The 16,466-nt window shown below is 42.2% G+C and overlaps 1 protein-coding gene across 4 annotated transcripts in view; it reads left to right on the top strand.

The window, feature by feature from the left end:
• The window catches only part of LOC117495918 (disks large homolog 1-like), a 113,968-nt gene that overhangs the window by 35,304 nt on the left and 62,198 nt on the right, over positions 1 to 16,466 (top strand). Inside the window, exon 1 of one of the 4 annotated variants that reach the window (XM_034147518.1) lies at positions 4,037 to 4,490. The exons of the other annotated variants lie outside the window; for them this stretch is intronic. Within the exon in view, the coding sequence (XP_034003409.1) occupies positions 4,233 to 4,490 (258 nt within the window). The 5' untranslated portion in view covers positions 4,037 to 4,232. Of the gene's footprint in view, positions 1 to 4,036; positions 4,491 to 16,466 lie in introns of those variants that run through there. 4 annotated transcript variants of the gene reach the window in all.

The raw sequence follows: 16,466 nt of genomic DNA on the forward strand, positions 1-16,466 counted from the left end.
GTGCAAAGAAAAAACTGAGCTGCGTAGCTAAGAAAAAAACCCAGCCCACCCCCAGACACTGAGAGTCTGAATATTTGATCCGGCCTGTTGGGATTGAGCCGGTGCTTTGCTCGCTCTGCAGTGCTTTATGTTTACCCCTCCCCATTATTTACCAGGGCAGCTTGACATATCTTTTCAAAATGGTCCTTACCAGAATCTGAAAGGGATCTAATGGAAGGGCTGGGGGAGAGCCAACATGGTTAGGAACCAGTGGAGGAGACCGCAGTATAGATCTGCATGCCGTCGTGTTTACAGTGCTTCTAGCTGCACCAGCGTTTCTGTATTGTTGTTGACAACAAGAAGCCAATATCTATTACAAGTCTATTGAGAGCCATGTTAAAATTAAAGGCAAGCTAGGACAACATGACAGGGCAAGAAATAAAATAACAAAATATGTGTTGATTTCAGTTGGCCACTGAAAAGTGATTGATTTGTACTACTCCTTAACTACAAATGTTTTATTACATATAAACAGTCTCTGCTAAAACCAGTAGGAATCAAGCCTTTAGTCTGTATTACGGTTAAACCTACATAACGAAATAGCTACTGGGTTACAGGGTCAGACTGTCTGGTGCACGCTGAGTTGATATCTGAAATAGGTTGCGGGTCAATCTGTGGGGGGAGTAGTAAATCATTTGTTTAAAAAAAAACAAACACAGCATTTGTATGCTAGGCTATCCATCATTACCTGTAGATGATGGAAGGGCAAAGTTGGCTCTCTCAGCAGGCGGACATTAAACATGCATGATGTGTGCTTTTATTTAATTGGTCCTGAAATATTAATAGAGCCGACATTCACTGGCTGGCATTTGACTAGAGAGATACAGAGCTAGAGAGACAGAAGGTAAAAGTGATGGAGAGAGGTACAGGAAGGCAGGGTTAATAGTGATGTAGCCAGTGACTCAGTGAATTGTTGCTGTGTCAGCCTGTCATGTCAGTGTATTGTGTTTTGAGTCATGGTGGCTGCAGACACACTGGTTGTAGAGAATGACTGTCAGAGGCTAATGATATGGTTTCAGTTGTAATTTATCCTAGCTCCGGTGGTAGCTCCTTACTGTGTGTTCACACTGCAGGCCACTTGATTGATGTCTTAATCTTTCCTTACTGATTGTGGGCGAGAAGCTCAGGTTGCTTTCGTGCTGTGTGGTGCAACTTAAGTTATTACACTGCATATGGTGGTTTAGAGAGAGTCTGTTAAGTGAGAAGCATTTTTCCATTGCCTGGAAATAAACAACTCAATGCTTTTGTTCAGCCATGTCAGCAGAAGGACTTTAGGGATGAAACTGTCAGTCAGTCCTTCACTTTGGTCCAGACCATATTTAAAACCTTGTGTTTTTGGTGAAATGTCTCAATAACTGTTGGATGGATTATAATAACATTTCAGACGTTCATGTCCCCCTGAGGATGAACAGTTATGCTGTTGATTGCAAACTCCTATATTCTTACTTAGTGCCATAATCAGGTTCATTTAAATGTTTTCCAATTTGTGGTTTATGACCACAGACTGTAGACGTCATCCACTGGTTTGGAGATTACATTTTTGATCCTTGAGTTTGTCATTTTGGCTGATGACATCTTGTTGTTGTCATGATGTGGAAGGGGGGAGCTGAAAACAACAATGAGTTGACATTATAAAAAACCAGAGTTACAAATAACTTAGAAAGGGTTAAAGTTATAATATGAGCTAAACCAACTTGATGGTTACCTGTCAATCAAAAGTTAGCCCACTCTAAAGCATTCCCTGCTTTATTGTCTATTTTACTCAATTCTGAAGACAACATTTACAAAATGAACATCATGCTTTAATGACGAATAGTTGACACTAGTTATTGACGCCATAAACTTGACAGGAAGATGATTTTCAGTCACGGTCCACTTTTTCTCAGCCAGCAGGTTTGTTTTTAGTCCCCACAGGAGCCAGGGTTTCCATGTTGTTCAGTCGCTTTCTATTGGTGTGAACATAGGATCAACATGACCATTTAGTTGCTACTTTATGAATTAGGACTGTTAGTATATGTTGTCTTGTAGCAGCTTGGTCGGTCTTCAACTATTTTATATTCAGACACAGAAGCCTCTTGCAAAGCCTGACTACGGGGACACTCTGAGAATCCATCTCACCCACTCTATTTCTCTGTCATATATGAGTCAGCTTTCTTCACATTGGATTCCTCTAAAAACAACACAAGAAATCTCAGTGACATACATTCAGCTTTTAGCAAACATCACATTAGTCAGCCAGCACCAGGTGTATTCCAGGGCTCAGAAAGCTGTTGCTATAGATACAGTTCCCAAGGAAACACAGGAAGAAGCACTTACTGGGGTCCTGCTCCACCTGTGGCTAATCTTCAGGGAGGCTAACCTAGCTGTGTAGGCTAGCTGTGCACGGCAGACTCTGGAAAAAGCTCTACTTAGTATGATGAATACTTGCTCAGACTTGCTATAGCTAATTTAATGAATGCTTTTGCTATTAATGACAGATGATGTGATGACACTTGTTAGCATGTTGTATCGTTCTCTTCTTCCTTTCCCTGTCTTCTCCCTTTTCTTCATCTCAGTCGGTGCCCAGCAACAGCCTGTTGTTTTCCATTCTGGAGACGTGCTCTATGCGTGTATGTCCGAGTGTGTTTGTGTGTATGTGTAAGTGAGAGTGTGTGAGAGTGTGTGGGAGAGCTGGGTGCTGCAGTGTCCGGAAACGGCCTCAAGAGAAGATCTCTCTACCACACACACTCGCACACATAGACACCCATGCATACACACACATGTAAACAACAAAGTTATTAACTATTGCCTGATTGCATTTTGACACAAACCTACACACATGTACGTGTTGATACAAAGCTCATTGTAAATCCTTGTTAAAGGTTAACACTGGGTGACACCTCTCTTAATTCACTTTGACTTCTTCCCCTTTCACACACGCAGACACAAATAGAACTCTCTTATCTTGTTATCTGTCTAGTCACCGCTAGCATTCAATTTCTACTTCGGTGGCATTTAGCTGTTTTCCACCTCATCTCCTCCTCAACCTGCAACAGGCTTCATTACCTGTGTTTGTGTGTGCATGCATGTTTTGAAGGTGTGTGTATATTTGGAGTAGGAGGGGGGGGGTTCTGCTATGTCATTGGCTGGCTGGCATTTGGGGGCGTGGCTTGTACAAGTAATGATATCTGACTGAGAGAGGGAAAGGGGCGTCAGGTTGCAGCTCCAATAAAAGACTGGAAAAGACAACTTGCTGAGAGAGAGAGAGAGAGAGAGAGCGAAAGAGAAGAGGGAGAGAGAGAGAGAGAGAGAGAAAATAATATACTGTACCGAGTGAGCGACGAGAAGAGAGAGTGAGACTTGGAGCGACACCACAGATGTAGGAGTGAGGGGAGGAGAAACCGAAGAGTTGCAGAGTGATTCTTCCAGCCAGCCTCCTACTTCAGATGCTCTCCTCCTCGCCTGCATCTTTCCACCTCCCTCCCCGCTTCCTCCCATATTTAATGGGAGCAGACACAGTGACAGAGGAGAGATTGACTGGTCATCTCCTTGGACTAGAGAGGAGGAGGGAGGGAGCGAGGAAGAGGTGGGGTGGAGAAAGCCAGAGAGAAAGAGTGAACCCCCTTAAATAATCAATCCTCATATCCTGTCGTTGCCTGGCCCACGCGCCTTCTCTCTCTGAAGAGAGGAGAGGAAGGAGTTGAAGAGGAGATTTTGGACTAACAGAGGTGTGGATGTTGGACGTTTCTCCAGTCTGGACGATGGGATGACGGACCAATGGGACGACTGTTGGGCAGATGGACTGACGAGTGGATGTACAAAAACCCTAACACACTGACTTCTGCTCCAACTCTTGGAGGACTCTGTCTACCTGCTCTGCACTTTTTACCTCCTCTACCAACTCCTCCTCCAGCTCCTCCTCCTCATCGTTCCAACTGCCAGCTGCTCTCTTAATCCTGAGGGAGCTGGAGAAAGGAAAAGGGACAAAATAGATAATTATCAAAGCAAACTGAGCAAAGGAGATTCATAATTGCTCCATCTTCAGCCAAAACAGAGAATAAGGAAGTGCTCAACTTGTATATTTGACAGCGACACTTTTAGAGCTTGAGAGAAAGAAAGCAACAGAGTAGAGAAATCAGAGATGAAGCAGTGGAGAAGTGCTGCAACATGAAGTCTATCTTGTTTGACTAAAGGAAGCACAGAACTCAGAGACGATGAACTATATCTTTGGCAACAACACCTTGGTCCCCCGCAGTGCGAGGGCGGGCGGGTCATCCGGGGGCCATGGGGTCAAACAGAAGCTGGGGCCAAAGCGCGGCTCCTCGGAGGAGCTCGCACCTCCACGTACCTCCTCCACCTCCACCTCCTCTCCCGCCTCCTCCTCCCCCTCCACCTCCTCGACTCGCTGGCAGCAGCTCCTCACGTTCTTCTCCAGGAGGAGTGCCTTCACCGACTGTATCAATGCCAGCCAGGTAACACACACGTCACACCCTCTGTGTGTGGGTGTGTGTGTGTGTTGTGCTTGAGGGGTGGTAGCGGATCAGGGTGGGAAGCATGTAACTTAACCTGGGTTTTTGTTGTGTGTGTGTGTGTGTGTGTGTGTGTGTGTGTGTGGTGTGTGTGTGTGTGTGTGTGTGTGTGTGTGTGTGTGTGTGTGTGTGTGTGTGTGTGTGTGTGTGTGTGTGTGTGTGTGTGTGTGTGTGTGTGTGTGTGTGTGTGTGTGTGTGTGTGTGTGTGTGTGTGTGTGTGTGTGTGTGTGTGTGTGTGTGTGTGTGTGTGTGTGTGTGTGTGTGTGTGTGTGTGTGTGTGTGTGTGTGTGTGTACGCGCTGGACACTACATTACTTAACATTCTCTAGTTTCAGTTTCGTAGCCAACACCAGGAGGCAGCCTGGGGCAGCATCAGGTTTTAAATTGAAGTTGAAGCAGGTCTCTGTTGAGGTTTGAGATTTTTGATAAGGTTGTCATGGAAATTAGCCAGGCATAGGGTATGAGAACCAGAGAGCTGGTGTGTTGCCATGGCAAAGCTTTAATTTAGCTGAGTAGTCCAGTGGCACAAGGTGCTAAGTCCACACTGAAGTCCAAATCAGTTCCATGGAAAGGGGCCGTGTGATGTTTAAATGGTTTATTTGTTATATTTTGGCACAATGAGCTTCAGGAATCCTTAATAATGTGGCCTTGCATCTTCTTTAAATATAATATAAAATAAACGTTTTGGATAGGGTTGAATTTATAGTTTTTAATGTATGTCATAGATAAAGAGCAAATGCACGTAGCACACGTAGCTACGAAACAGTACTGAATGAACTCCTACAAGAACAATACTGCCACGGCCTCCATATAGATATTATGGACAGGCAGTCGAAGAACATTAATATTAAAGACAACATTAGGGAAATTATTATTCAATAATAAATCAGACAAGATAAACAATTCTCATAAGTTTCTATACAATCTGACATATTTTGAACCGGAGAAAAACGTTCTTGTTTTCAATAACAAACAGCAGAATAATTTGTTACTGCTTATGTTAAAGTACCAGCTGACGTTCTGTAAAACTAAATGAAAGAAAATAAACACGTGAATTGCACAGCAGAAGTCTCATTTAGCGTTGAGATAAGGAGAAATAGAGGTTACCTTTTTAGAGTTATTTAACTAAAGAGGGCTTTACGTAGAAAACGTTTAATACTCAACACAGCTTGTTCACAAAAAAAATGCAAAATCTACTTTTTATATATTGTAGCTCTACAATGGAATTAACATTAACCTTTGGGAAGTATAATTCCTATTAGGTTTCCAATACACCAGCATTGTATTGACTTTTCCACATGCTATACAATAATTATTATAAAAATAGATCAAGCTTGTTTTAGGAGTGTTTACCTGGGTGGTAAAATAAAGTTATTGCTGAGTCATGGGGGTATGTATTTAGTTTGTCCCCCAGTATTTATTTGTCCAACACACAGGGCGCATAGTGCTGACAGAAGTCGTAAAAATCACTTTGGGGCCTGTGTTAACCAACACGGTCTATACCCCAGCAGCCTGCATAAATCAATGAACTAATATCCACATAAATCCCCATGCAGGACACAGCAGGGCAGGAGTTCTAGTGACTTTACTTGATAAGGATCTTTACACAAGGCCCCTCTGTTGTTGACTGAAGCTGCAGCCACTGTCTGCAAGAACAGTTTCAATCTGTGCAAGACAACTCTGCTTACCACCTCCATTATTACAAAAATGCATCAAAGTCCCCGTTATCTCAGATTCTTCACATCCAAATACACACAAATCCCTTTTTGTTTTAAGGTTAGTTTTGCCTTGTTTTTTATGCTCTTGAAAGAATTGTTGGGATCCGGATATTCATTTTAGATGTTTATATTTAGACTCCTGTGACTGACACTCAGTCACAGTTTTGAGAAGAAGCTGACGTGAAATCTCCACCCTTAAGGAAGCTGCTGCTTAAAGGTGATAAGCACCTCCACCCCCAACTCCAACGGCTGATAAATTGGAAATATTTAATTTCTATTTATTTTGTGCATTGATCCACATGTACCTGAAGTATTCATCCGCCACAATGTGTGTCTCCTTAGTCAGGGGGGGAAAACTTCAGTGAATGTTAAAATGGCATGCTTTCTGGTTTATTAGCTAAACGTTAATCCATGGCATTCCGGCAGTGGCTCAGTCAGTAGGGGCTTGGACTGGTAGCCCTAGGGTTGCCGGTTCAAGTCCCCGACCAGACCTACAATATGGAGAGTGGACTGCTACTTGGAGAGGTTCCAGTCCACCTTCTGGGCCCTGCCGTGGTGCCCTTGAGCAAGGCACCGGACATCCCCCTTCCCCCCTCACTCCCCATTGCTCCCCGGCGCTGTACAATAGCTGCCCACTGCTCCTAGTACTAGACTCCTGGTGCCAGGATGGGTTAAATGCAGAGGCCACATTTCACTGTGTGTGCTTTGTGCTCTGCATGTGTGACCATTAAAGAGGTTCTATATCTACCTATGCTGCATTTGAAACATCTTTCCATATGAGCCAAGCTTTAAAAAAAAAAAAAAGGGCATGGACACAAGTTGAAGGAAACACACTTATTGTCGTGGCTCTTTGTGATAAGAACGAATGATGATATATTTCCTACTGCTGCTCAAATGATTAAATACTTTTGGAACTGCAGATGACAAATGCAGTAATGTCTCTGGATCCAAAACTGCATTATTGATTAAAAGTCCTGAGTGGACGGGCGCCACTCACAATGTTCTACCCTGCAGCACTTTTACAGTTGTCTGCAGATTTACAGCACAGCAGCCCATGGAAAAAGTTTACCCACCCCCCCTCGCAGTAATCATATTGGCCAGTGTTTTCCCAAGGTGTTGCCATATTCCTGTCTAAGGCACTTACTGCATGACTGATAGGCCATTATACTACACACACACACACACACACACACACACACGCACACGCACACACACACACACACACACACACACGCACACGCACACACGCACACGCACACGCACACACACACACACACACACACACACACACATCCATCCATTACAATTTAATCACATTATTCATTCCCTCTGACACAAGCCATATAGAGCAAAACGCAGTGACATGTGGAGGTCTGGATCATGTTAAGGTCTAGACATAACCTTGTACTTTATATCACCGGAAAGCACTTTATTGCAGAGTCTCATCCTTGCTGACCATGATGGTTTTGATGCATTGAGCTAGTAGCCCTCAAGTCAATCCGTGTGTCTACAAGATTGTGTAATTCTTTACTGTTAAAGCCTTATATGAACGTTGTTTTTTTTTACCATCTGTCTGATGAGCAGAATGCAGCATTTATGTTGCCTTGCGGGCAGCTTAGCAAAGTGTCATATCTTATTTATGTGTTTTAGATCTCTTTCTGTATCTTCACCTGAGCTTATTACCTTCATTCATCACATAGTATTGGTTGACCCACTGTTTGTTGTAGACACAAACTGTGGCCCTCTCCCTCTACCCCACTCCTGTCTCTGTATAATTGATGAGTAGTAAAGCAGAGGTATGAAAGTCATCCTGGCTCTTCAGGAAGAGCTCTAAAAGCCTCAAAGAGGTGTTTAGTGGTCACAGGAAGTGGAGGTAGAGAGTGATGGACAGAGATAGAGGGATAAATAGAGGGAGAATCAGACATTGATTAGGACTGTAAGTGAAATCTGATAGCTTATTAGCTCAAAGTGGACACTGTCGATATATCATGCACATTACCTGCTTATATAATAATGTATCCATCAACATAAAGAGCACACATCAAGTCAGCTGACAGACTCAGTTAATGGATTATTTTATTAGGAAAAGATTAGTTATGAAGTATAGTAATAGTGCCAACACCAGTTAGTTAGTTAGTTAGACTGGTATTACATTTTCTCTTTGGCTTTACAACTTCACTGTTGTGTAGAGTTTGATACACTTTTCTACTAAGCAACAAAAATGTAAGGCAACGGTTTTGTTTAAGAATTTAAAATGAAGTACACGGGATGGAGCAGTTTACCTGTGTGTATAACAGCAAATATTCTCAAAAGGGAAATTGTGTAAAACAGTAAATAAATCAATAATGTTTGCTAGAGTTATTGAAATGTCATTTATATAGAATAAAGGTGTCAGGAGCCACGTCAGTAACACTCTCAGCCCATACTGCAGCGTGCGTGTGTTCAGTAGAGATCAACCTACTCTCCTGAAGAGAGAGGCTGATAATCCCTCTGCTGCCCAAGGAACCTTTCCACTCTCCCTGTGCCTCATGGGATACCACGCGCACACATCTCCTGCATTGCTCGAGTGGTGTGTGGCGCAGAAAAGGTAATGTTTATGTGCATTCGTCCTAACGCGGGCACGTAAACCTGAACGTTATAAAACTTAAATCAGCTTCTGCTGCATATTCTTTTAATAGATCATCTGTTACTGAGTGGGCTGTATGTGACACACCAAAGTACGACTTCTATTTTTGTAATTCTTCACACCATAACTGCACATTTTCACCTCCTGCTGTCCTCTTTGCCCACTCAGAATCTATACATCATCGATGCATAGAAATTAAGCCATGAAGGAGTGTGGGGAAGGGAAGGCTGTACATTTATTTTACAAAAAGAGCCAAATAACGGGATATGGAATCAGACAAAGGTTTGGTGTTCATTCACCACAGAACTGGACACGATCAATGCACTTTCTACCATGGCAGCACTGCATGCATTCCATAGGGAAATAAGTATGTGAGCAGCTGGAAGTATACAACTAATGAATCGGAAGCATTAACATGTTCAGACTGGTTTGAAAGCTTTAAGGCGCCATGATTGATCTGTACCACCCACTCTAGTGCGCAATCATTTAATTTACCTATTGTGTTACTGTGGCTGTTAAGAAATGGTTTCATATACAGTAGAGAACAAGAGATCCATCATTGTTCTCATCTTATACATCCTAATAGTATCCAGGTGATGTCATCAGTGGGAGGTGCTTATGCAAACTGTTTACAACCCTGACCATCATCGGCCATTGTAACCAATGAATGCCCTCTCTGATGCTCGACAACACTGCGGGCGGCGTCAGCTGTTGTCATGGTGATGCTGCTGATCACCTCGCAGAGCTGTGTGTGTGTGTGTGTGTGTGTGTGTGTGTGTGTGTGTGTGTGTGTGTGTGTGTGTGTGTGTGTGTGTGTGTGTGTGTGTGTGTGTGTGTGTGTGTGTGTGTGTGTGTGTGTGTGTGTGTGTGTGTGTGTGTGTGTGTGAGTGAGAAAGAGGGTTATGAAGAAAGTGTAGAGGAGTATGTGTCAACTTAAAATCTTAGAATACACGCTCATTTACACACACACACACACACACACACACACACACACACACACACACACACACACACACACACACACACACACACACACACACACACACACACACACACATTGTATCGCAGCAGTGAGTAGCGCTTTAGATCTGTGGTGCTCGAGAGTGTGTGAGGTGTTGCATCACCTTCTGTGTGTGGGATGAAGCTCGCATATCGGCTATCTCCCCACACACACACACACACACACACACACACACACACACACACACACACACACACACACACACACACACACACACACACACACACACACACACACACACACACACACACACACCACACACACACACACACACACACACACACACACGCACACGCAAAATGTATTCCTCCTCCCTCTCCATCAGGCTTCTTCCTCCAGCATGTTCTGTCTATGCTGACATAATCAATGCAGATTTGCTGACATCGAGCAATCAGTTAATATGACCGGTAACTAATGAGGCTGAACGAAACATAACGACAGCTCCATCTATCCTACTGTAATTAGCAAGGAATTGTTTGACACCACTGAAGGCTTTATCCATTCACTGCTGCCACATGAAAACTTCACTTGGATACAAATGACGATGACAGCAACAGCGGCCAGTGTGATACGACCAGACGGCGTGATACTTTTGTCATGCAGTCACGCTTGGACGTGTTGCAGTCATTTACAGTCTTTTAATTGTTTAATACATAGATTTTCATTATGAAAGCCATCGTTAAACGGAGAAGACACAAGTGAATGTTAGAACAGAAAGTGATTCAAGGAGGAGGGAACCTGCCTGTCACTAGAAAGGCTAATCTCGAACAATCTAATCTAAATAAATGGTCTGGTCGTTGGAGCAGGTCTAATAAGGATGACTTTGTCAACATGTATGGATTTGCTTGGACTGAAGTTACCTGTAGTAATGAAATCCGTAAACAATCTGGCAACTAATGTATATTAATAATCAATTAATTGATTGAATTAATTAATAGTTGAAACACTAAAACGCCAAATATTTACTGATTCCATATTCCTAAAGTGTTATTAACAAGATAGCCCTTTAAATGTGTAACTTTATTATGAACTAAACTCTTTTTTTTTAATGGTTTTAATGGTTTATTGTTATTGTAATGGACATTTTTCACAACTTTCTGTTGAGTTTAATCTCAAAGATTAATCAAGACAATAATTGTTAATTGCAGTCCTTGTGTTATCATCCTCATTGTCATTTCTATAGAAAAGCCTTTGTGTCATTATATTACAGTATGGAACTGGCAGAGGAATTGTAAAGCAATCTCTTTGTAATTATGTTCTACAGTACTGGAGGGCAGTCATTTCTTCTCAGGATTTAAGTGGTTATTGGTATATCATCTCCAAGCACTACAAAACAGTTTATAAGTAGTGGAGGAACAGATCTCAAGTTTTCAGACACTATAGATATCACGATAAAGACAGAAAGACACAACGTTAAAAATGAATCCGCAAGAACATATTTGACGAAGAATACAAACACAGAGAACACTCCAAGTTGGACTGAGGCACAAGATTACAAGCTAGGGTTTTTACCAGAAAGTGTTCGAGGAACAGATAAATGAGAAATGAGAGAGTATTGTAGTCTGAACTCCACGATGATTGAGCTACTCAATCACTGTTGAACTGAGGCCCAATCCCAAACCGCCTCCTACACCCTACCCCTACACCCTACCCCTACACACTACCCCTCCGTTTGCGCGTTCGTGCGGAGGGCCCGCCACATTAAGTGCTGTTCCAAACCAACGAGTGTGGAGCGGTGTGGAGGGGGAGTGGGTTATCAAGCCATCAAACAGCGAGTCTGCAGCGGTGCTGACTGGAGACCGGTCTCTACCTGACCGGAGTCACGCTGTGTGTGTCCGTCAGGAAACACGCTGTTTACAAGTAGTTCCAGCAAACATCCACTGATAAACTGCGATATTAACAACCTCATGATAACCTCATCTTTTTTTAACTTAGGATCATACCTGTGTTTAGTCTAGAAAAAGGTAAATGTGTGCATTTTATTATAAAGTTGTGTATATTTACAGACTGTTGCAAAAACTAAGAAGCTTATAAACATCAGGTTTAAAACTAAAAGAGCTTTACAAAAAAGTAACACAATTAAAGATGTTTGGAGTTTTATTTTAGTTCTTAATTTAAATTTTTTGTCAAAGAGAAGCTGATTTGAAACCGTTGTTACATACAGTTACGGCATTTCCTGTTTCTGCCGGAGAGAGGGGAGGCCGTCCCAAAGCTTGCCGCTGTATTTACTCCCTCCATCTGACAGGAGGGAGCCTCATGTGTCAGTCCACGGAGTTCACTCCGTCACGGAGGGGGAGTGTGTAGGGGTAGGGTGTAGGGGCGTGGTTTGGGATCGGGCCTAAGTGTCCTGATCTGAGGAAGTGATCTTACCCAACCGACACACACAAGTGCTTCCAGATCAGTGTGAGAGGAAGAGGATCACCTGAGCTTTACGGAGTAGAAGAATCCCCCTGTTGACCCCACTACTAACGCTCAGATCCCATTACAGCATATAATAGCTTCTGACAGTATTGGAATAATTAAAGATCGTATTGGATTGCAGTTCATTGTGTTCACTGCACAATTAAGTGTTCAATGCATACACAGTCAATGGATTTCACATACAGTATATTCTACTACGTATTGTAGTAAAGTCTGCGACCTGTATACGACAGGACCTGCATAGACATTGGTAGTATCTTATAAATGAGTTATTCTGCCATGCTGTGTGTTTCTGCTGGTGTGATGTATGATAATGAAGATCTCAGGCTGTCCCCTTACATCTTCATAGAATGTCAGTGTATCTGCAGTATTATGCAGCGTCAATTTTAATATCAATTTAGTTTGGCTCAGTGAGGAACAGCAAAACCAGTTTTTAATAATAATGGAGCTGAACTCTGCAGTACATTATTTAGTTATCAAAGATTTTACTATATAATAATGCTGGCGTAAAGTACAGAGTACTTGCAGTCATATACACTTATGGGGAATAATTAAAAATGATACAAACCAAACTGCATTTTTCAAAATCCATTTAAATAATCAATTTTTTCAGTGTATGTAAAAGCTGTGTATGTAAAAGCTCAAACCAGATTTACCCCCTCCTTTTCTCCTGCTGTGTGCATCTATTTCCCACTACCAATTGTCTTCTCTTCTAGGATCCTGTGAGATGTTTTTGTGTGATATCATACATGCTGTCAATCAGTTCTGATAATATCAGACAGCTGAGGCGAATATCTCAGTAATGACGAGGGAAACGTGCGGTAGATTAGCATCATCATGTCTGTGTTTGTGTCTGCTGTCAGATGTGTTTGTGGAGTCTGAGGCCCCCTGCTGGGGAACATTCGTATCACAATATTGTCTCCCTTCAGACAGTAGAATTGGGGTGTCATGATGTTTTATTAAATAGTCTAGTCTTTTTAGCTATCAGAGCCCCTTACCAAGAATGTATTCCCTATCAAACACTTTTGATTCTCATTTATTATGTTTGGCATAGTCACAGAATAGCTTTTGAGAGAGATACTAAGTAGTCAACAGATAAAAAGTAATGATAATGTCATTGTAGGAATAGAATGAAGTGTTGGATTTAACACTGGTGAAACAGTTAGTGTTGGGTTTTGTAATCTGAAATGAATTTTTTATTTGATATATTTGACTATAAACAAAGACAGCAAGAGACAGGTTTTTCTTTTAGATTATGCAGCTCCTTATATTCAGTAGCTCCTCTCCCTCTGAGTCAGACTGACCTGTATCGGGTAATACGTGTGCGTTTTTCACGAGAATCATGAATATCCATTACACCAATTAAGTGAAGACGAAAGCTTTGACGCTCAATAAACTAGGTTGTTTTTCCTGTATCTTTATCATCGGGTCAGTCTGACCCAGAACATAAAGCGAAGATTCAATAAAGCAGGCCATTTAACGAAATTAATGATGCCACGCTCAATAGACTAATTTGATGTGTTTCTTAAGAGTTCTTCTAAGAACCGTGTCTAAAGGGAGTGGGGGAGAAAGTAGAGCTTGATGGTGTGGGCACGCTGACTCAGATGTTTCATACATAACAATATGAATGTAATGAATGTAGCCTGTCACTCCTTTGGATATTGCAACTGTAGCAGGCACTAAAATGTGCTGACGGATCATACATGTGATTCGACTTGATGGGACTGCAATGTTTTAACCCCAACCATAAAATCTTCTACTAACATAATGTGCAAACCCTTAGCCTCACCCTTCACTCTTCCTTAACCCTGCCATCCCCACTCTTTGTTTCATCTCTTGACTTCAACCAGTCCTCACCATCATCCCACCCTTCCTACCCCACCCTCCAGCGATATATTAGTGTGGGCTTCATCTAGCACCGTGATGCTAACAGCCTATTCTCCTTGCTCATCCTCTCCTAGCTGAGCGGTTAGCCTGCAGCGCTAGCAGCACTTTACACAGGGAACACACACACACATGGCCACTCACACACTGGGCGGTTATAACAGCCTTTCTCTCAACCGCCCTCACCCTCTTTTCATCTACTTTTGTGCTCTCTACATGGGCGCTGCTTTTTATTGTCCCTCATCTGTCTGTCTGTCCGTCTGCCTCTCTATCTCTCTTATCAGGTTGGTTTGGGGCAAGTTCTGACATATATTTGCTGACATTATCGAGGATTGAACATCATAGCATATAACTGTGTTTGTGTGTGTGTGAGTTTACACCAACCAATGGTAACTGCTGTTCCTTCTTAAATACCAGCTTTAGCCAACTGGAAGAAGCCAGGAGCTATAACTACATTTATATTAAAGACAAAGATCTTTCATAATTTCACTGTTAAACAAATATTGAGGATTTTATTGATTTCAGTTTTTACATAAATGTACAAAAACTTTAAAGGATTTGACCAATGGATTATTTATATAGTATGATATGACAAAGTGATCACAGTTAAGTTTTAAAAATAATAATTGACCTAATTATTAAGTGAAAAAAACATAAGATTAATTAGCATTTTCTATATATCCAAATAGGAAAAGTGCTTCAGAGTGCATTTCAAACACGTATATACTTTCAAACTGAAGGCGGTGCAGCTCCCATGTAAGGGACTTCCAATTTAGAGTTCAGAATTGTTTACAGTGATTTCACCTTGTGGACAGGAGGAGCTTGGAATCCAACAACAAACCAGTGAATAGTGGAAGACAAAGAGGGATGAACTCAATTTAATCAAATTACATTATAACACAAAATTACTTTATAAGGACAATGCATAGAGAATGCTCTATTTGGCGTAATTTTCCAATATTTGACAGTTGCTGAACAAAGACACTGGATGAAATGTGGTTGTCAAGCAAAAAGTATAGAGTTTCTATAGTAACCAGCAGTACCATACAATAGTTCTAATCCGTGACCAAAAGAGGAGTGACATTTTCAGTAATTACTGTCAGGTCGATGTTTACTGCATTGTAGCTTTGCTCCTGAATACGCTTCAATGCACTGACTTTGTATTCTTCCCAACCATCAAAAGACCTACACTATACCTGGAGGTTTGGACTGTATGAGTGGATATGCGCTTGATTTTTGTAGAGCCTGTAGATTAAAATGGCTGTTCCACCCCAACAAAGATTAAAGTTGGAGACACACGCACAAGGAAAGAAACACACATTCTCATAAGGAAGTAGGCCAACATGTAGGGTCACACACACACAGCAGGCATTTCATACACTATATACCAGCTGACCCAGCCTGCCTTGTGATGCTTTAAAAGAACAAGACAAAGGTTGATAGAAGGGACCACCCTCCACCAATCACAGCTCTCCGTTCACTGAACACACACACACTGACTGAGCTCTCAGCTCTTTATCACTGTCCCTCGTTGCCTATCGATTAGTCATGCCTGGCTGCTGTCATGTGCAGGAGTCCTGGGAAGTCCCTAATTGGCTAAACCAGGAGAGAGGGAGAGGGGGGGCAGCGTTGGGGAGAGAGAGGGACATAAACTGAGAGAGGGAGGCAGCACAGAAAGATGAGAGGCTGAGAATTGTGCACAGAGATGTGGCTTAATATCAAATATTGATAGCAGGAAGATTTAACAAGACCAGTTAAAGAAGAATAACAATTATTTTTCACTTTTTTTTATCCTGGATGGAATCAACATGAATCTGAAAACCAAAAGGAATCTGAGTAATCTCCAGCTTTACTGTATCTACTTGTTCTTTTGGATTATATGAACTGAACCGCATCATCTACAGAGCCACCAACACTTCAGATACAAAGCTAGGGTCCGTAACATCATAGGTGGAGAACATGAGTGACTCTGAGTGACCGATCATGAAGTGGAGCGTGATCACGGAATGAGAAATCTTCCATTTGAGCGCATTAAAATGAGACATCCCGAGAGAAAGCAGGACTGAAAGGAGTCTGAACTTATCCTATGGACCCTTCTTTGGACCCCACCTTTTTGTCTTACTTCTGACCCTGTAACCCTGAGAGATGGTAAGAGGGTCAATGAGCTCCTGAGGGGAGAAAGCTGAGAAGAGGAGTGTTAAATACTGCGCTCAAGGAGGATTATCGCTTCTTCGTTTGTCAGGACTATCT

Source organism: Trematomus bernacchii, unplaced genomic scaffold, assembly GCF_902827165.1.
Source record: "Trematomus bernacchii unplaced genomic scaffold, fTreBer1.1, whole genome shotgun sequence".
Lineage (NCBI taxonomy): Eukaryota > Metazoa > Chordata > Actinopteri > Perciformes > Nototheniidae > Trematomus > Trematomus bernacchii.